At 46.9% G+C, this 21,889-nt stretch overlaps 1 protein-coding gene across 1 annotated transcript; it reads right to left on the bottom strand.

Annotated features, from left to right (window-relative positions):
- Nucleotides 1–6,760: 6,760 nt before the first annotated feature.
- Nucleotides 6,761–20,734, bottom strand: LOC105511789 (cytochrome P450 2E1). Its single transcript, XM_011941984.1, has 10 exons — nt 20,731–20,734; nt 16,660–16,843; nt 15,606–15,765; nt 13,784–13,933; nt 13,239–13,399; nt 12,653–12,829; nt 11,628–11,769; nt 8,616–8,803; nt 7,981–8,122; nt 6,761–7,099 (listed from the first exon to the last, which is right to left on the bottom strand). The coding sequence occupies exons 2-10, from the start codon at nt 16,834–16,836 to the stop codon at nt 6,915–6,917; spliced, it is 1,482 nt and encodes a 493-aa protein (XP_011797374.1). The 5' UTR covers nt 16,837–16,843; nt 20,731–20,734; the 3' UTR covers nt 6,761–6,914.
- Nucleotides 20,735–21,889: the final 1,155 nt, after the last annotated feature.

The following is a 21,889-nucleotide window of genomic DNA, read 5'->3' as shown; positions in this document are numbered from 1 at the left end:
TTGACCTTTGGATTGGGTTTTTGTGGGGTCCTTTTTGTTGCTGTTGTTGTTGTTGTTGCTTTCTGTTTGTTTTTCTTTTAATAGTCAGGACTCTCTTCCACAGAGTTGCTGCAGTTTGCTGGGGGTCCACTCCAGACCCTATCTGCTGGGGTCCCTCCTTCACCTGAAGCTATCACCAGTGGAGGCTGCAGAACAGGAAAGATGGCTGCCTGCTCCTTCCTCTGAGAGCTCCTTCCCAGAGGGGCAAAAGCCTGATGCCAGCTGGAACTCTCCTGTATGAGATGTCTGGCAAACCTTATTGTGAGATCTCACCCAGTCAGTCAGCATGGGATCAGGGACCTGCTTAATGAAGCACTCTGGCTGTCCCTTGACAGAGTGGGTGCATTACACTGGTTGGAATCCCGCATGTCCACGCTGCCTGGACTCTTCAGAGCCAGCAGGCAGGAAAGATGAGTCTGCTGAACTGGAGACCATGGTTGCCCTTCCCCACAGGGGCTCCATCCCAGGGAGATCAAAGTTCCATCTGCAAACCTCTGGCTGGAGTTGCTGAAATTCCCACAGGGAGGGAAGAGATGGACCTGGGTCCCACCTAAAGAAGCAGTCTAGCCACAATCTGCCACAGCCTCTGTGCTGTACTGTGGGGAATTCCTCCTGGTCCAAACCACCCAGTCTCCCTGGCACAAGCAGGGTAAAATGGCCACATGGAGCCACAGTGATGGCGGCCATTCCTCCCCCTGGAAACTCAGTCACCTTAGGCAGTCTCCAGTGTGCTGCTGCTGGCTGCAACCCAAGCAGCCACCAAAAGCCTGCACAGATCTGTGCTTGGGATCCACTCTGGTGACATGGGCTCATGAAGGGATCTCCTGATGTGTGGGTTGCACAGATCCATGGAAAAAACGTGGTTTCCCTGATGCAGTAGCACAATCACTCCTCACCTCCCTTGGCTGTGAGTGGGAGTTTCCCTTACGCTGTGCGGCCTCTGGGTGGGCTGTCACTCTGCCCTGCTTTTACTCACTCTCCATGGATCACGCCAATCGCCTAGTCAGTCCCAGTGAGAACCTGGATACCTCAGCTGAAGGTGCAGGATTCACTCACAGTGTTTGTTCTTCTAGGTCAGAGCCACAGGCTAGAGCTGCTTCTAATTGGCCATCTTGGCCCCTCCCCCACCTTCTGAATATTTCAGCCATAAGAAGATAAATAATCCAGGATCTCCCTCTGATTCCCTTCAAGAAGTTTAAAATTAGTTCTACAGGGTCATTCCCACAAGCAGTATGCAGTACCAAAAAGGAAGGTAGAACGCTCCACTTAGTTAATAAAAATTTGGAGATAATAAAATCAATACTATATCCAATAATGAAAAAACCAGACAATCCCTTCTTGGCAGTAGTACATTCTGGAGGAAATTCAGTAATAAACAACAAAAGCCAGTCAAATGCAGCCGCACACTGTTCTGTGTACTATTGATCTCCTTACTATATTGGTCTGGGTGCTTCCATTGGTTTGCAATCCAGAGGCCAAAACCTTCCAAGTAAGCCATTGTTTAAACCAACAGCGTGAATGCTAAGAACAACAAGCCATCAATTTTGGCTACTACAAGCCTACAACCAAAAGACTTTCCTGGCTTGCCTGTGACCAAACAAACCAACAACTGAGCCACAGGGCCTGCCCACAGGCCAGTGTTTTAATTGACAAACAACCTCACAGTCTATTAACAACACACACCCAGATCAGGCCATATGATTTAAAACCTATTTGCAATACAACATCACCCATTTGGGGGCAAAACGCTGGAATGTAAAAAACTGTTTGCTTGCCCCACCCTTAATTGGGGCTCTAACTTTGCCAGTTGGGTTACTGCACCTTGGTTCGTTATGACAGCATTGCAGATGCCAACATTGCCTTTGCCACCTGTGCACGCACATACCTCCTTGACTGAAGGTATATTTGCCAGTCAGACTCCCAGGCCCACATTCTCTTCTGTTGTACTTTGGTTTGTTTGACCTCTTCAAATCTCGTGTTGAAATTTCATTACCAGTGTTGGAGATGGAACTTAATGAGAGGTGTTTGGACCATGGGGACAGATCCCTCATGAATAGATTAATGTCCTCCCTTGGGATGGGTGAGTTCTCACTCATTAGTTCTCATAAGAACTTCTTGTTAAAAGAAAACAAAACCTGGCACCTCCCTCCCCTTCTGTTGCTTCCTCTCTTGCCATGTGATCTCTGCACACAGCAGCTCCCCCTTCATCTTCCACTATATGTGGAAGAAGCCTGAAGCCCTCATGAGAAACAGATGCTAGTGCCATGCTTCTTGTATAGCCTAAAGAACCACAAGCCAAATAAACTTCTTTTTCTTTTTATAAATTGCCCAGCCTCAGGTATTCCTTTATAGCAACATAAACAGACTAAGTAAGATACCTTCAAATTACACAATTGTGTCATGATCCTGGCTTGGCTCTCTGCCACAACCTACACCCCACACTCCCAGACCTAAAAGGAAACCTGGTAGAGGTTACTACTACCCATCCCTTTTTTAACATTTGATGAAGATTATTGCATTCACAAAGAGGCAATTGTCCTTGAGGAGAGGACAGCCCACTTCCCAGTGCCTCTCCTATTTCCCTACTGCAGCTTTCCACCATGAATTCCTGTCCTGAGTATTTGACCGTGGCCACCACAACCACCCCCTTTGTGTTAAGGACTGAATATTTATGTCGCTCCTCAAATGCATATGTTGACGCCCTAACCCCCAGTGTGGTAATATTTCGAGGTATGGGATTAGATTAAGTCACAAGGGTGGGACCCTCATGATATCAGTGGCCTTATAAAAGCAGGAAAATCTTCCCTTTCCCACCTCTCCTGACCTTACCCACATGCATGAACCAAGGAAGTACAATCTGAGGACATGATAGGAATGCAACCATCTGCAAACAAGGAAGAGAGCCCTCACCAGGAACCAAATCAGCCAGCTCCTGATCTTGGACTTTTCAGATTCCGGAACTGTGAGAAGTACATTTCTGTTGTTAAAGCCATCCAGTCTATGATAGTTTGTTATAGCATCTCAAGTAGACTAAGATAAATTGTGTTACCAGGAATGTGGTACTGCTGTGACAGTATCTAAATATGTGGAAATGGCTTTGGAACTGGGTAATAGGTAAGTAGAGACTGAAAGTTTTAAGGTTCCTGCTAGAAATACGAATGTTAAAGACCCATTTAGATAAACTGGAAGTCAAACCTGATGAAAAGGGTACTTTAACCAGACACAGGAAGAGTGTGATGAGTGTACACCATACTATAGAGGAATGTAAACAAGAAAACTAGTTCCTTGATTGGGGAATACATGGCTCTTAATAACAGCATGGTAAGTTTCCTGATTACATTGAACAATTCAGACATACCAAGAAAAGCCAAGAGTACAAAATCAAGTTATACTGTGAGAAAACATTGCTTTTTCTAGACCTTGAAGATAAACATTTCAGTGTCAGGTCATAACAGCAGAATTATAACCAGAGAAAAAGTTACAGGAGTTGACAAAATGATGGAAGGAGACAGTTGTCATCATAGTCAAGGGAAAAAAACATACCTTTTCAAAGGGATAAAGAACAGAAGGCAATAAGTGTGGCCTGCAAAATGGAATTCAGTAAGGTACCACAGAGGTTGAACTCCTGGGATATTAATCTGAGATGTTTCAAGAAGACATGGATTTCACAATTAAAAATGAAAACCTTTTGCAGTTTCATTAAGAGCAAAAGAATACTTTAAGAAAACCAGTAGTAGGCCGGGCGTGGTGGCTCACGCCTGTAATCCCAACACTTTGGGAGGCTGAGTTGGACGGATCACGAGGTCAAGATATCAAGACCATCCTGGCCAACATGGTGAAACCCTGTCTCTACTAAAAATACAAAATTAGCTGGACGTGGTGGCGCTTGCCTGTAGTCCCAGCTGCTCAGGAGGCTGAGGCAGGAGAATCGCTTGAATCTGGGAAGTGGAGGCTGCAGTGAGCCGAGATCTCGCCACTGCACTCCAGCTTGGTGACAGAGCAAGACTCTGTCAAAGAAAGAGGAAAGGAGAGGAGAGGAGAGGAGAGAGAAAGTAAACCGGTAGTAATTATAGTCTATCCCTTTGGTTCTGTAGCTTCTTCCCAATGTCCAACTAGTTGATCATAAATATCAACCAATCTTTAGTGGTGATTTGTGAGATTTTTGGTACACCCATCTCCTGAGCAGTATACACTGAACTCAATTTGCAGTCTTTTATCCCTCACCCCCTTCCCACCCTTTCCTGTGAGTTCCCAAAGTCCATGGTATGTCCCCAAAGTCCATTCTTATGCCTTTGCATTCTCATAGCTTAGCTCCTACTCATGAGCGAGAACATACGATGTTTGGTTTTCCATTCCTGAGTTACTTCATTTAGAATAATAGTCTCCAATCCTATCCAGGTTGCTGTGAATGCCATTAACTCATTATTTTTTATGGCTTCACGTGTAGTTAAAATAATCATGTGATGATTTATTTGTATTCTGGGAAAATATTTATTTTAAAATATTCATATGCAAAGAAAGGAATCAGTTTGAGGAAGCCAGACCTCAAACCATTTGAAAACTTGTTTGAAAGCAGGGGATTCAGTCCATCATATATATATACTACAGTTTCTTTATCCACTCACTGAATCATGGACATTTGGGTTGGTTCCACATTTTTGCAGTTGTGAATGTGCTGCTATAAACATGCATGAGCAAGTTTTTTTTTAATCACCACTAAAGAATTTACTTATGTAGCCAGATACCTACTACCTGTTCCCCAAGAACCTATGGAGAAGAAAAAATTTAAAAAATAAAGAATAAAAAACAATAACAGCAGGAACATTATTTGATAATCTTCCTAGCTCTGATTATAATAATCAGTGCTCTCCAAATGTTTTTACAATCAAGAAACAAATACAGAATGATAATATTTACACACTGAAAAAAAAATCAACCAATCTGCCAAGGGAAGGATACCAAACCTTTTGATAAAGTCAGCTTCCTGAATTGCTCACCCACATGTGTATGGGATGAGGTTCTAATATTACTTTGGATTCTTCCCATATATCTAATTGACATAGTCAGCAATTGTTTCAGTTAGTGAGAGTGGCTATACTCTGCACGGTAGACCTTAAAGGATGTTTGGTTTGAGTAGTGAAAGTTTCTAACAAAAGAGGAAGCTTGAACATCTTTACATTAATGCAAAACGAAAACAAATCTTAGTCAATGAAAAAGAGTCAAATGAAGTCTTGGTGCACCATCTTGGGAAAGCTGTCTATGTCTACTTCGTGATGCCATCTGTTTCTAAGAAAGATTTCCCTTGGATGTTCTCAATTTTAAGTCACCTATAGGTTGACAAGTCCAAGAAACCAAGGGAGCTCTCTTTAGTCCAGAAACGTGAACTCAAGGCTGAAGACACTGAAGCTTTACTGCAGTGTTGAGTAGTAAGAAGACCCTGGTATGGTTTTTTTCAATGAGACTCAAGGGCAGTTTTTCTCTAGTGTCATCTCCAAAAGACCCAATCTTTAGGTTCCAGGTGATGGAAGATCTGAATATTATCAACTGGTGGTTCATAGAAAGCCTACTTCAACTGGTGGACATGTACATTTGCAAAATGCATCAAGGCCTTGCATTATTGAGTCACATCAGCGCTAACAAGTACAGGGGATACACAATGTTGTATTATCAAAGGAATAGATACTACAGTAATTATTTCATAAGGGGTTAGTTTGTGTTTTCCCATAGAGGTTAATCTAATCACCATTTAGACTAGTGATAAAAACTTTTGACCAAAATAAACCACTTGACTCTGTTAGTTTAACTAATTTTAGCTTCAAGATACCATTTGTCCATTCAACCTTTCCAGAATCGTGAGGATGATAGAGCAATTGGGTTTGAAAAATCTTATTTATTAACTTATCCTATAAAGTGAATCCAACAACTTTCTCCAAACCTGAATTTGTGGCTGTAATCATGGTTTATGTGGAATATTTTGGGTCACCAGTGTCCTTCCTGGGCACCATTCTCCTCAGCAGTGCACGCTCTGCACGGCAAATGTCACATACAGGTCAATGCATATCCTGACATTAGGAAAGGATTACTGTTGGGGTTTTGGGACTCGAACTGGCTTCCCTGCTCCTCAACTTGCAGACGGCCTATTGTGAGACTTCACCTTGTGATCATGTGAGTCAATTCTCCTAATAAACTCCCCTTCTTATATACATCCATCCTATTGTCTCTGTCCCTTTAGAGAAACCTAATACAAATTCCCCACCTCAATATGTTTCTGAAACTGAAGTGATGTGATGCTAGATTGAAGAGCTTTTCAATAATATGAAAGTTATGTTACAACTTAATATTAAAGTAAACATATATTTAAAACCTCTCTCTGGCTGGGCACGGTGGCTCACACCTGTAATCCCAGCACTTCAGGAGACTGAGGTAGGTAGATCACCTAAGGTAAGGGGTTCAAGACCAGCCTGACCAACATGGTAAAACCCTGTCTCTACTAAAAATACAAAAAATTAGCTGGCATGGTGGTGGGTGCCTGTAATCCCAGCTATTCAGGAGGCTGAGGCAGGAGAATCACTTGAACCCAGGATGCAGAGGTTGCGGTGAGCCAAGATCACACCACTGCACTTCATCCTGGTCAACAAGAGCGAAACTCTCAAAGGAAAAAAAAACCTCTCTCTGTGAGAATCACTTCAACAATTAAGGTATTCCATGACTTCACGTGTAGTTAAAATAATCATGTGATGATTTATTTATATTCTGGGAAAATATTTATTTTAAAATATTCATATGCAAAGAAAGGAATCGGTTTGAGGAAGCCAGACCTCAAACCATTTGAAAACTTGTGTGAAAGCAGGGGATTCAGGGGGTCCTCCTCACACTCATGAACGAGGAATGACACAGAGTTTGTAACGTGGTGGGACACAGGCAAACCCAATATTTGCAGGACTGAGGTCGATATCCTTTGGGTCAACGAGAGGCTTCAAATTAAAATGCTGCAAAATGGCAGCCAACAATAGAAACAACTCCATGCGAGCCAGGCCTTCTCCAGCACACACTCGTTTTCCTAGAAGTAACAATGGTATTGATGAGACACTGAGGGAGTTTCAGAGACACGACGCTGTTAACAGTGAGACTAGGGGAAGCGGGGAGGAGGAGGCTGTGGGCAAATGGCCATCACAAGGCAGGACTCACCCCTCTCTGTCTATTAAAAGAAGCACAAAATGTACTTGAGTGGAAGAATACCAGCGACACTGACTAATTCAGGGACCAGCCTTCATCAACCTCAATTATCCAGAGCTCAACTACAAAAACCAGTGTTAAGTTGGGAAGACCGTGTCTGCCTAGTAAAGAAGGCACCCCCAGTGCTCACCAGTTATTCCTACAGGAGGGATGTAGGGCCCTGTTAGAAGCTGGGGCTCCAGCATTGGGTGTGAAAAGTATGGAGTTGGTTGTGTGATCTTCCCACAACAATCCCTAAGATGAGGCCCTGGGAAGGAGACAAGTGCCTCAAAGAGAGTCACTGAGTCACATCCCAGGAAGGCTTTGATGCTTCCTGTGATGATTCTAGGTAACCAAAGGTTAGGTTTTGTTTAGTAGCTCTGGTTTACAATTAGGGAGAATTGGATAATATGGCTTTGAGAGCTTTTCACTAAGTCTTGTTAAAATAGAAACAGAATTTAGCAATGAATGATGTAAAATATCTAGTCTTTGGGGGAAAAAATTCCACCTACAACACTTCATTCCCAGGATCGCTGCTGAAAGATGTTATGTAACTTCCCTGAACAGGGAAGAGTACATGTGGGTCATGTTGTCAATAGAAACAGGGCACACAGTGAGGTTCCGGGTGTCAGTGGGTGCCTGGGACAAGGGCAGAGCACATGTGGAGTGGACATGAGGAGTGTGGGCTGCTCCTCTAGGGAAGGTGCTGCCTCTGATCTTTCTCACCTGCGGAAAATGGCTTGAAATAGTCACTGTACTTGAACTTCCCATTTTCATCCAGGAAGTGTTCTGGCTTAAACTTTTCTGGATCAGGAAATTCTTGGTTGTCATACAAAACAGAGTCCAGAGTTGGCACTACAACCGTGCCCTAGAAGAAGCAAAAACTGTCTCAGTGAGTCATGTTAACAAAATGTGGGCTTTCACCTGGAAACCCCCAGTGAAGAATGTTGTTTTGAATATTATGCTATAGAAGATAGTATATTTTCAACTGAGGGAGTTGCTTAGTGAAGGATTAGATAGAAAGCAGTCAGGGGTCAGGTCTAAATGAAGATGAAAGCCCTAATCTCACAGGATTAACCCCAGAACTGGTTGTGATTGTTCCTGGCATTAGAATTCACTACAGTCCCAGGCATTAACTGCTGAGGCACTTTTCCAGATTTCCTCCACCTTTCTGGTCACCAGGCCAATCTGAGCACTCCTGGGGAAGCAGCACTCAACAGGGTGGGAGTGGGGGGCAGCCTCTCCACTCGGTGACCCCTGCCAAAGGGAAGGGTCTTGGGGCCCCCATCTTGCTCCCTGGCATGAAGGCGGTTAGCTGATAAGATGGTGTTCATGCTGTGTGCTCTAGGCTCACACTGGACCTTGGGGATGATGTATCCTCTGAAAATGGTGTCTCGGGTTGCTTCATGGGGCAGGTTGGAGGGCACGAGGGTGATGAACCGCTGAATCTCATGCACCACAGCATCCATGTAGGGCATCTCTTGCCTATCCTTGATGGCGGGGATTCGGCTTGGCCCAATCACCCTGTCAATTTCTTCATGGAGCTTCTCTGCCAGGATATGAATGGGACAAATTTAAGGGATTGGTTCCTGGCCAGTTGGACATCCACCCATCATCCACCCATCTATTCAATCACCCTTTATCCAACTGCCCACCTACACATCCATCCACTCCTCCATCCATCCATCGACACTCCATCCATCCACCAACCACCCACCCACCCAACCATCCACCCACCCACCCAGCCAGCCATCTACCCTCCCATTCACCCACCCACCCATCCATCCACCCACCCATCCATCCAACCATCCATCCATCCATCCATCCATCCATCCATCCATCCATCCATCCGTCTGTCCACCCCCATCCATCCACTCCCCTACCCAGCCAGAAGATGTTTACGGAGCATCCTAAGCAGTGCTTAAGTTTCCCTAGGTCCTTTGCATTACTGGAAAATTCTCCAAAAACTTAGTGAGAGTTAAGCTCTATGAGGTTATTTACAGGATGTTTTGGCATCCATTATCTTAGTTGATGATGGCTTATTCAGTTCTCTTCATGCAATGAGTAGAAGATAATGAAAGTGTTTTGGAAATTTCTTCTGGGAGGGTAATCTTTGCATTGATAATTACTCCAGGCTTGTGTACTGAATGCTTCTGAGTATGAAGGGAATTTACAGAGCAGAATCAGACATGCAGGGTCTACTTCTTGAAGTCTGAAAGTCTCTGTCTTTCTGACAGAGGTCACAGCTGCCTTGGGCAAGTTGCCTAGCCTTCCCGTATTTGGAGTTTCCCATGGAACGTCATCATATGTTGAGTGAAAAAAAACAAGCTGCAAAATGTTATGTACTGTAGTACCCAGGTGAAATATTAAACACAAACAGCAATAATATGAACATTGTGCTGATAATTAATAACTGTTAAAGGTGCAAAGCCACACAGCAATTCTGGAGCCATCTCTGGGGAGAGAGGTGGGGAGATATGAGGAGGTGGACTTTGGCTGGCTCTGTAACACATTTTCTTTTGAAGAGTTCTGACATAAGTATTGCAAAATGTTAATAAATGTTAAATTTGGCAATGGATATATGCATGTCAATCATATTTATTTTCCTTTTGTCTATATTGGAACCTCCTCATAAATAATAATTTAAAACATTTTTTGAGTCCATGGTTCCCCTAGTGCAGAGTAGTTGAAAGTTCTCTTATAATCGCTGCAGATCCATGCAATGATTCCTTCCCTAAACTTTTGGCTCCTTGACCCTCCATATTTCCATGTGATTGAAAAAGCAAAGGCCAGGGATGGGGCATGGTGGCCACACCTGTAACCCCAGCACTTCTGGGAGGCCAAGACAGGAGGACCACTTGAGCCCAGGAGTTCAAGACCAGCCGACGAAACATAGTAACAACCTGTCTCTACAAATTTTTTTTTTTTTTGAGACGGATTCTTGCTCTGTTGCCAGACTTGAGTGCAGTGGGGTGCGATCTCCGATCAGTGCACCCTGTGCCTCTGGGGTTCAAGCGATTCTCCTGCTTCAGCCTCCCAAGTAGCTGGGACTACAGGCGCATGCAACAACACCCAGCTATTTTTTTGTATTTTAGGAGAGACGGGGTTTCACCATGTTGGCCAGGCTGGTCTCGAACTCCTGACCTCGTGATCACCTGCCTTTGCCTCCCAAAGTGCCAGGATTACAGGCATGAGCCACCGTGCCCAGGCAAAATATTTTTTCTTTTACATTTTAATCAGCTGGGTGTGGTGGTGCACACCTGTGGCCCAGTTACTTGGGAGGCTGAGGTGGGAGGATCAATTGAGCCCAAGAGGTAGAAGCTACAGTGAGCCATGACTGCATCACTGCACAGCCTGGGCAGCAGAGTGAGACCCTGTCCCCTCGAAAAAGAAGAAGAGGAAGAAGAAGAAGAGGAGAAGGAAGAGGAAGAGGAAAATAACAAGAAAAGCCAGGGTCTGACCCTGGGTCCATCACATGTCAACTTTCTTGGGGGAAATAACTTCATAGCCTATAATTCCTGCTTTCAGGAACTGATGAGCCTTAAGACCACAAGTGACCATTAGCAGCAGCTTTCCGAGGAGGGCGGCACACACCACTCCGGCTGTGAACTGCCTCGGGCAGAGGCTGCCCAGCCCTGTGTCCAGCCCAGTGACAGGCAGGGGCTCTGGGCCCCCGGGCACTCTCCAGCCAGGCTGCAGCTCCCTTTCCTCCCCTTTACTTGGAGCCAGCCCTGACTGGCCTGTTTGCACGCGGGTGCCCTCACATCACCTCTACTTGGCCCAGATGGGTGCTTCTCAGGGCACAACCCTCTGCCCACCTAGGCCCAGACCCCTCACACCTCCTCCAGGCACAGAGTCCCAACTGCCCCAGGTGCCGCTGGGAGGAGCCCTGTGGAAGGAATGACGAGGGTCCAGGGCAGCTGTAGCTGCTTCTCCCTGGACTTCCCTCCTCACATCTGCATTTGAGGAAGACACCCCAGCAAGGACCCTCTCCTCCAGCTCCAACCTCCCCAGCTGCTCTGCCTAGAAGACCAGGTCTTACTCGGGGGAACTGGGACATTACCTTCTCTGTCATAAATAAGTTATTTATGGAGCAGAATGCAGACCCTGCCACCTCTCCACTCTGGTGTTGGGATGTTTTCTGCAACCAGGGGCTTCTTCGTGGGGTATGGACCAACCAGTGTGCAAGAGTACCAGGTGTCCAGCACAGACAACAACATCTCCCCTCAAAACAGTGCATCCAGCCATCTCACCACATCACCGTGAGGGTTAACAAGCAGCTTCAAACAGAAAGCTGCAGCCTAAAACGTGCAAGGCTGGCCATCCAGGGAGATGCATCCGCACGCACGGTGTCCCTCCAGTCACTTGCCTACCTTCGATCTCAGGGTATTTCATGAGAATCAGGAGCCCATATCTCAGAGTGGTGCTGGTGGTCTCTGTCCCCGCAAAGAACAGGTCGGTCACAGTCACGGTGATACCGTCCATTGTGTACAAGGGCTCTGCACTGTGCTTTTCCTGTGATGCCAGGGACAGATAGGAGAAGGAGCTGCTTGTCTCCTTTCAGCACAGAACCAGCCACCTCCCAGCTCCACAGGGACACAGGAGACAGTGTCCAAGAGGCTCTCCCAGTGGAACTGTGACTTGGAGCTGTGACAGACAGAGTCTCCACCGCACAGCCATGGAAACTGAGGCTCCCTGGAAACCTGCTGAGGGCAGGACAGGGCTCTGTCTCCCTCAACAGCATGAGGGCCACCCTGGGAGAGGCGACATCCCCCTGACCTTGGTCATAGCTCAGGCAGGAGCTAAACGGCTCCTGCTGACCCCTCCTGCTACAGGGCTAGTGTCTGCTGCCATGAGGGGCCAAACTGGTGGAGGAGATGCTCAGACAGCCCCGGGAAATCAGTGTGGGCTCCACATGTTGTTCTTGAGCCACAAGCCACAGGAAAGGACAAGACAAAGACACAAGAAGCTTCTCCAAGCTGGGAAGGAGGCAGGGGATCAGGGTCCTGAGCGGCTGCAGGTGGATGAAGCTGGGGAGGGCTGGAAGTCTTGCACCTGTGCACAGCTGGGGAGTACATGCCCACAAGGAAGGCCGAGGGCTTCTCCTCAGACAAAATGCAATTCTCAAAGTCTGTGGACTAGAAAGCGTTGAGCAGCGGGACCTGGAGAGGGCTAAGGGGCCCACCCACACCATCCCAAAGCCCCAGGCCAGCTTGGCAGCCAGACAGGATGACTTGCATCCCGTGGTCATGCTGAAGCCAAGAGTGTGTGTGTGAAAGTAAGAGCGTGCTGCACTGGAAGGCCTGGACACCAGCGAGTGCAGGTCACACTGTAAATCTGAAATCGTGTGCTCCCTGCCCACCCCGGAGAGCCCACATCATGGGAGGGTCAAGCCTACCTTCTCCATTTCCACAAGCAGGCAGTCGGTGAGATCCTGGGGGCAGTTGGGGTCCAGAGATCGAAGGTGCTCCTTCACCCTTTCAGACACATACTCCTTTATTTCAGCCACATTTTTCATGACTTTTCTATGGCTTCCAGGCAAGAAGTGTAGTAAGCTGGGGAAAGTATTGTAAAGCTAGAGAGGGAAAAAAGTATTTTACTATTTTCTTCTGGATGCAACATAATTCTGTGTGTTGGACCAACAACACATTCTCCAAACCTGAATTTGTGGCTGTAGTCATTGTTTATTCAGAATATTTTGGGTCAACAGTGTCCTTCCTAGGCACCATTCTCCTCAGCAGTGCACACTCTGCACGGCAAATGTGCACACACAGGTCAATACGCATCCTGACGTTACGAAACGGGGTGCGTAGGGCCCCAGAGATGTCTCTGGGAGTAATATTTAGGATGTCTAATCAAACACCCTTTGAAGCTATGTTCTTTGGCTTTTGCAGTCCTGTCTATCACATATAACCTGAATTTTCCTTCTTTTTCTAATGTAAACTATACAGTTGATGATTGATGAAAGAGGAAAGTGGCTTCACCTGGAGCCAGGGAGTGCTGAGCAGTTGGAAGTTCTCATTAAACAAATACATCAGCCTCAGAAACTTCTCATCGTTGTAGTCAAAATGCTTGCGGAAGAGGATGTCGGCTATGACGTTGCAGGGCGCGCAGCCGATGAGGAAGGTGGGATCGAAAGGCTGGCCTGGAAAACAGGCAGTCGGCGTAATCAGAAGATGGACACGAGGAGACTCCTCCACCGGCTCAGTCACCTGCTGAGGTTCACCAAGGCCCGTGAGAAGGTGCCCTGATAACTGGCGATTTACAAAAGATAGTGAATGTCTGAATCTGTTTGAGTTTCCTTTGCTTTTTGACAGTATTTAGGATACAAGTCATGTGTTTAATGGCCACCCTTGCTCCCTGAAGTGTGTAGCTGGAAACTAGAGTTGTAAAACACAGTATCTGTGGACTCACGGGACCCTCTCCTTGTCCGTAGGTCCCTGTGGTTCAGATGCAGTCTAGGAGTCCCAACCAGGGCTCCCTGCTCCCCTGGTCTGCATGAGGACTGGGCCCTGCAGCAGATACGCACCTTGGGTCTTCCTGAGCGCTTCCAGCAGGAAGTGGGCCTCCCTCTGGATCCGGCTCTCGTTGCCCTGTTTCCCCATCCCATAGTTCCGGAGGGTGGTCAGGGAAAACCGCCGGATGTCCTTCCAGGTAGGTCCATTATTGAAAGTAATTCCTAAGGCAGAGGGGACAGGAGAGGGTTATTCCAAGTACCCATTTTGGGGAGAAACGAGCTAGAGAGGGCCTGGGAGAGCACAGCAGGGTTTGCAGGGGTGTAAACAAGTGACAGAGGGAACAGAGGGACAGAGAGACAGAGGCATGTCCCAGCCTGGGAGCTGCCAGCACCGGCCACTGGTCAGGTTTTGGGGAGGAGCCTTTCTGGGGCCCTCACAGTCTGCACTGCGGTTTCTTCATCACATGTAGCCTCTCCTGGGTGCTTTTCTTCATGCTGTCAATTTGCCTTCTTTCTTTTTCCTTTCTGCTGAGTCTTCCCCATGCTACATGAAACCACATATGGCCTCTCCAAGAACACCTCCCACCTCTTTCCCTTTCTATATAAGGGAATAAATATTCACTTATTCCCACCCTTATCTCAACCAACTATAAACCTTTTTATTTTCTCCCAGATAGGAACCTTGAAATTATCCCTGTTCCCCTGCACACTCCCAGCCATAGCTCATTTACACCTCAGGGGCCCCTTCCCCCTCTGTCTCTGGCTCTCTGTCTTCCTCTTATCCATCATCACTTCCTCCATAAATACATTTTGGGTACCTCCCGCATATAAGACATTCTGCCAGCTCTGGGCATTCTGCAGTAAACAAGGGTCATGTCCTACGCAGCTTCATTAGCTGATTGACCACTGACCACTCCTAGGAGGCACCTGCAGGGCGCTCAGAAAGTGCCTGGCAAAGCTGTGCTCACGTGCTCCAGAAGCAAGGCTGTCCGGCCTGAGAGGGGCGGGGCCACATGAGATGAGGTGGGTAGGGCAGGGGTGCAGCTGGACTGACGGTTTATTTTCATAGAGGCTTCCATGTGGGACACTATGTTATTTCTAATCTACTTTGAAACCGCAGGCCAGGGAGGGAGGAAGGAGAAAGCAGCAGCAGGCCGGGTCTGCAAGCAGGAAGAGGGGAGCCGGCCGGCAGCCCCGCCTTGCTGGGGTCTGAAGCCAGGAGGCTGGGAGAATGCTCAGATAAAGACGAGCCAGACCTCCAGACCCCAAGCTTCCTCTCCCTAGAGAGGGAACAGGCCGCTTTCTGGATTTGCTGAACTGGGGCTCTGGAGACAGGAAGTGTGGAGGAGACAGCAGAGGTGAGGCTGGGAGATGGAATTTCAGTGGGTCCCTTCCCCCTTCCCGGTCTCAGGACATCCCCCCCAGCGGGTCAGAGGCTCCCTCTCTGGAGGTCACCAGCTGCGCTGAGCAAAGCCCCGAGGCGAGCAGTGTCCGCAGCTTCCGACGCCTCAGCGTGGGCGAGGGGACCTCGGTGGACGAAGCCACCAGTGCCCAGGCGGTTGAACGGGAGGGGAAAGCGCTCCCGGGAGGAGCCTGCGGGCCCAGAGGCGGAGCGGGGCGGGTGGGGGAGGCGACTCCTGCTCAGAAGCAGCCCCGCCCATCCCTGTGAACTCGCCCGGTCGCTGAGAGGCCCGACTCCTGGGCGACTCAGGGCGCCTCGCGCCGCAGGCAACGCGCGGGGGCCATCGCCCGAATCCTGATATCATCCTTCGGATGCTGTTACTGTAACATTACTGTTAGTTTAGTATTTGGCCATCGCCGACGTGGCTGGCGCCCGTAACTGTCCCGGGGCGTGGTATGTGCCCCCCGCCCCGTGCCGGGGACGCGGACTCACCCCTGTCCCTGTGCGCTTGGAACGCGGGGATGTCGCCTCTGCCCGAGAACTCGTCCTTGTAGTCCAGCAGCACTTCCTTCACCGCCTTGTAGCCGTGCACAACCACCACGCGCCGCGAGCCCAGGTACAGCGTGAACACCGGCCCGAAGCGCTGGGCCAGCTGCGGAGACCCGAGGCTGGAAGTCAGGCCCGCGGCCCGGCGAGGAGGTGCGGGGCTCTAAGCCACACCCCTGCCAGGCGGGTATTGCTGTTGCTCTAGAGAACCCAGAGGGATGTGGGGAAAGGCTGCCTTTGTCCAGCCCCAGGTGGGGGAGACCCTCCCCACAAGAGGCTGCTGCGTCTGCAGGGCGCGCGGGGACTCCAGTTGCCCCGCACCCCACCCGCCTGGATTCGGGCAACTCCGCGGACTCCGGCTCAAGTCCGTTCCCTAAGGCGCGCCCACCAACCACCCCGTTGCCCGCTTCCGGAGTCGAGGTTCTGGACCCGGTTCTGGCGCGGGAGCCCGAGCTTGAGCCAGTGCCTCCTGCCCGCCGCCAGCCCGAGCCCCGCAGAGCGCGCGCCCAAGAGCGCGAACACCAGCGCCTGCTCCATGCTGAGGGCGTTCTTTATCAGTTCATTTAACGTTTAGATTTGTTGGCCCATTCAGTGTTCACTACAGTCGTAGGCGGCAGGTATTGGTGCCACACGGGCTGGTCCAACACTTCACGTTTCAACTCCTGCTTTGGCAAACACAGGCTGACGCCCAGCGGGTGCGCATCTGGCCGCCAGCGCGGTTATTCCCGGCCTCGCACCAGCCCGGCCTCGCCGGCCTCCCCACCATCAGCCCCAGGACGAGGCACCGGCGGGGGCCTCCAGGGCCTGGCACACGGGCTCCGGGCTCCAGTTGCACCGCAAGCGACACATTTTGAGTGTCGCTCCAGGATGCTGTCAATTCAGTTAACTCACAACAGGCTGGTATTGAACAACCACAATTTGTCTGCAAAGCAGTTGAATACACACATACCAGATCCAATTCCTGAGTTATTCTCCCTAAAATCAACACTATTTCTCTTACCAGGGTGAAGGACTTGGGAATATTCTTCCATTCCAACTGGAAGAGGTTCCCAATGATGGGAAGTGGGAAAGGGCCTGGGGGCAGATTCCAGCTGCTGTGCACCTGCCTCCAGATGGACACCAGCAGAAGGACAGCCACCCACACCAACAGGGCCACAGTGACTCCCAGGGCAGACATGGTGCCGCTGGGGTCCCGCTGCCAGCCTGGGAGGACAATCCTGTGGAAACACAGGGCTTTTTATAATGTGTTTTGAGAAGGTGGGTGACCCACCAACCAATGCCTTCTTCCTTCTCATGTAGCCCAGATTATTAGTTTATTATTAGCTGCTGTTGGCCATCGTTTCGAAGGCTGATTCCCGCAGTGGTGGCCCCCAGGGTTTCTAGTCAGTGACCTGGTGAGGGTGAAGCTGGGCCATGTCAACACCCTGGTTGCTAGCACCTGTCACTGTGCCAGCAAACACATCCAGGGACATGTTGCCAACCCACAGTTAAGAACGTGGGTGAGGGACTGTCCTGCCCTTTGGCACTGGTTGGACAAAGGGGAACTCCAGCTGTATTGCCATGAATTTGTTTGGAGTAGGGTTTAATGTAATACAACATCAGCCACATGCTAACCCCCTCTAGACAGGGTACCAGCCCTCCTGGTGCAACAGCCTCTTGATGTCTGATGAGAAGGTTTGTCTGAGTAGCCCTCAGTAGTATCTGAATCACCACCTGCCACATGAGTGGGGCCAGAAGGAAAATTCAACATCGGAATTCTATCCCACTTTCTCAAATTAACTGGAAAATTCCATGAAAGAAAAATAAAAGGAAAGAAAGAGTCGACCAATTCTGAAAAGTTAATCTCTGTTTTTATTTTTTAAAAGTGTTTATATTCTGGCTGTAGAAAACCAAGAAAAAGTTATTCTTTGGAATTATTCCACATTTAAATTCTTAAAAAATTACATTAGGGTTTTATTGGATTTGTTTTACGTTAGGGTAAATTTGGAAGACGATTTTAAAGATATCTTGTCTTTGTTGATCCCGGGACACAGTAGAGCTCCACACTGACTAGTTTCTTCTTTCATGTATTAATTATTTCCTTCATACAGGCCCTCTTCCACCTTCTATGACTGTAGTCTGCAGGTAATTTGTGGAGCTTTTTGTGTGTGTGTGGTTAGAATGAAGAGAATATTTTTCATTCTGTCTTCTAACTGGCAATATATAGAAGTTCTTAATTCATAGATTGCAATTTTATACTTGTATATAAGCAATGAATATGTATAATAGAAAATATGATGAGAAATGAAGAAAATAAAAGTCATTTATAATCCAACCAAATGACTTGCAGATTTTGAGTTATGCCATTCTATACTTGTATGTATACAAAAATGAGACTCCATACTATATATTGCATTTCAACCCAGTTTTTCTCTTGACAATTTATTAGCCACGTGAGCAAGTCATTGGTTGTGCTGCACCTAACGCTGCACCTCTCCTGAACCAAGAAGGAGCATTGGCCTCAGGCAGAAGCTTCAGGAGCCTTTGCCTCCCTCTGGTTTTTTGCACCCCTCGAGGTAAGAACTGACAATGGAGAACGAGACTGGCTCATGGGTGAATTAGCACGCCCTCTCCTCCTGTCTTTCCTTTCCAGTGGCCAGTGTGAGGTGGCAGGGACAATTTCCTGGGCAGAAACTGAGCTGTCCAGACCCCTGCACCCTGTTCTCCTGTTGTGGGCCCAGCCAGGCCTGGCGGAGACAGACAGCCACTGGGGTCCACAAGTTTCCTTGCTTACTGGTTCCTTCTCCTAGTGCTTGACAGGGGCAGAGTCAGCTCCCCGCAGACTGAAATTGAAGCCTTGGCTTTGGTGGGGTGAGAACAGGAAGCATCATGGTGGAGAGGCAGAGCAGGCCTCTGGCTCCCCTGGGCTGAGGATAGCCTCGTCTGTGCAGCTTACCTGAGTGTGCACATCCCACGTGGGACCTGCGTGCCCTGGAGAATCTGTGCCTCACAGGGATGCAGCTGTGGTCTGAGTCCTCTGGCCATAATACTGTTAGATGCCCAACCAACATCAAATTTTAAATACGGGAACATGTTGTTTGAAAATAATGACATTTCTGTGCACTTCTTTCAGAAGCCAGTGCTTTTATTTGTTTTGTATCTATCCCACTGGCAGGACACTGTAGGACAAGGTTACATAATCAGGATGACAGAGTGCCTGTGCCTGTGCCTGTGCCTGTAGCAGGGAGTTCTTCAGGCTTCTGTCACGTCTGCTGTTGGCTGAATACGGCAAAGAGGTGACTGTATTGGGACAATTTTCTTCTTTCTCTAGATAACTAACAGTGTTTTTCAGGGATGAGATTTGGGTTAATGAAATGTCTTTTTGACTGAGACAATCCTGTGACTTTTCTCCGTAGACCTGCTAGTATGATGCCAGATGAAAACACTGTCTCACAATGTACCATAAAAGTACCATAAACTTTTATATTGTATCATAAAAAAGTACCTCATAGCTCCACATCACAACCAACTCCTTCATGGAGTGATACTCTTTTAACACTCTAAGGATTCAACTTGTTAATAGTATTTTTAGTAATTTTGCATCTATACCTGCAAATAACATCGGGCTATAGTTTTTGTGTTACATTAGGTTCTCGCTTAAAAACTGCACTATTCTAGAAACCATTGTAAAACCCCTGTCTTCTCTGTGCCTGGAGATACTTTATATTGTAGGGGAATTGTCTGCGCTTCAAAATCTTAATAGAACTCACTAGTAAAGCAATATAGAGAAGATTTATTGGAATTAAATAATTGTTTATAAAGATTAGAAAGATAATTTTAATTGGGAAAGTAAAATATCTCCTTTTAACAAATGCAAACAACACAGAAGTGGGTGAAGTGAAAACTGAGAGTCCCAAATTCACCCTACAAAGGCAGCTTCCGTATTTTAAGCCCCATTCAGACGGAAAAATTCTGCTAATTCTTTTTATTATTTGTAGTTTTAATTTTATACCTACTAAAACACTTTTTTGTACTTACCTTAATTCTGTGTATAATGTGGATTTGAGTTACTAGTGTTCTTTGACTTTGACCCAAGAGACTTCCTTCAGTATTTCTTATGACAGGCTTATGAATTATCTCGGTGTTGTTTATCCAAGAATGTCTTAATTTCTCTTTCTTTTTGACATTTGTTCTTAGCCAAAAGGCTAAGATATATTTTAAATTTTAATGAATTAATAAATGGGGGAGGGTAATAGAAAACCTGCTAGACAAATTCTAAAGAGCTGTAATACTTCTGTCTTTCGGGAAGCATGTTTTCTGGATACAGAATTCTTGGTTGGCAGTGTTTTCCTTCAGTGCCCTGACTGTGTCATCTCACTGCCCGTTGGCCCCATGGCTTCTGGTCAACAGGTGCTGTTATTTTATCGAGGGCTGATTTACCTGATGACTCATTTCAGTTTCAGGTGAACAGGTTCTATTATTTTGAGGATGGCTGATTTGCCTGATGACTCATCTCGCTCTTGCTGCTTCCAGGACTCCTACTTTCCCTTTGATTGTTTGACTACAGTGTGTGCAGGTACGGCTCTCCTTTCATTTATTCTATTTTGAGAATAAATGAATAAACGACAATAAATGAATAAATGAATATTCATTTATTAAGCTTTCGGAGATATAGATGGATCTTTTTCATCAAATTTGGGGAATTTACACCCATTATTTCTTCAAATAGTATTTGTGTCCCCTTATTTTTCTTTCTGTGATTCCCACTGTGCCTGTGTAGATCCTCTTGATGATGCCCCAAAGGTCTCTGAGGCTCCATTCATTTTTCAACAGTTTTGCTGGTGTTCACGTCGCCATTCTGGAGGAACAGATTTTCAGAGCTTCTTATCCTGCCATTCTGAAAGTGCTTCTCTTGTCTATCCTATTTATCAAGAAAATAAGAGCTTTCCAAGAAATTTCCAGAAAATCTGAGATTTTTTAAATTATTGGTTAGGATGTCACCACTCCTCTGTGCAAGAGAGGCTGGAAAGTGCAACGACTTTCTAAGCAAATGCGTCAAAATGTTAAGGGAATTAGGAATGGGATTGATTACTAATCAATAGCGTGTGCCATACTATGGTTAAAAGTATTCTGTGTATTTTTCCAAACTTTAAAAGCAATTTATATAAACATACACACATATACTACATTTTGTGAGGATTTCACAATTTGTCTATTTTGAGTTGATGAACAATTCAAATGGTTTCCCCAACTATTTATGTTACAAAAGGTGCCACAATGGTACCTGTAGATGTATCTTTGTTCAGACATGCACGTATCTCTGTAAGTCAGTTTTGTGGGAGTGGGACGGTTATGCCACTAGATGTGTGGACTTACGATGTTAATAGGTATATAAAACTGCTTCCTGAAAAGGTTGAAACACTTGAAACACCCCTACAGTAGTATGAGAGTGCCAATTTCTACACATCTTCTCCAATACTGGATACTGTCACTCACTGATAACTGGAAATTCATATGTCATTACTTTAATTTGCATTTCTCTGGTCAATAAAGAAGTAGAGTATCTTTTCATCTATTGATTATTTATTTGAATTTCTTTTTTAATGAAACACTTCCTTCCCTTTTCATATTGGGGTTTTACATATTTCCTCTCAGATTTTCAGGACCCTTTGTCTATCAAATAAACAGTAGACAAAGAGTCTACTTTTTTTGTTTTTACGTTTTACAGTTTGGAAGTTCCTCCCAGTCTCTTGTTTGATTTCCATGTGTAGGTTAGATTTTTTACAGTTAAAATGTTCAGACTTTTCCTTTACGGCCTTTGGAATTTAGACGATGTTTTCTAAAAGACCTTCCCCATCGATTATTTTTAATTTAAAAGTCGCCTTTATGGCCAGGCGGGGAGGCTCACGCCTGTAATCCCAGCACTTTGGGAGGCCGAGGCGGGCGGATCACGAGGTCAGGAGATCTAGACCATCCTGGCTAACACAGTGAAACCTGTCTCTACTAAAAATACAAAAAATTAGCCGGGCGTAGTGGCGGCTCCTGTAGTCCCAGCTACCCTGGAGGCTGAGGCAGGAGAATGGCGTGAACCCGGGAGGCGGAGCTTGCAGTAGCGGAGATCGCACCACTCACTCCAGCCTGGCGACAGAGCCAGACTCCGTCTAAAAAAAAAGAAAAAAAAAGAAAAAAAGGAGGTGGAAGAAGAAGAAACATCCACTAAACCCTTACATCATGTGGACGCCATCTTTGCT

The sequence above is a fragment of the Colobus angolensis genome, unplaced genomic scaffold (genome assembly GCF_000951035.1).
Source record: "Colobus angolensis palliatus isolate OR3802 unplaced genomic scaffold, Cang.pa_1.0 Scaffold204, whole genome shotgun sequence".
NCBI classification, from domain to species: domain Eukaryota; kingdom Metazoa; phylum Chordata; class Mammalia; order Primates; family Cercopithecidae; genus Colobus; species Colobus angolensis.
Note: the sequence above shows the minus strand (reverse complement) of the source record. Positions and strands in the feature narration are given on the sequence as shown.

What these genes read in the sequence shown, in the direction of transcription:
- LOC105511789 (XM_011941984.1), bottom strand. Translation starts at nt 16,836, where the DNA reads ATGTCTGCCCTGGGAGTCACTGTGGCCCTGTTGGTGTGGGTGGCTGTC. An exon ending in TCAGCACTCCCTGGCTCCAG is followed by an intron (nt 12,830 to 13,238) that starts GTGAAGCCACTT and finishes TTCCCTCTCTAG; the next exon opens with CTTTACAATACTTTCCCCAG. An exon ending in GAAATACCCTGAGATCGAAG is followed by an intron (nt 8,804 to 11,627) that starts GTAGGCAAGTGA and finishes ATATCCTGGCAG; the next exon opens with AGAAGCTCCATGAAGAAATT.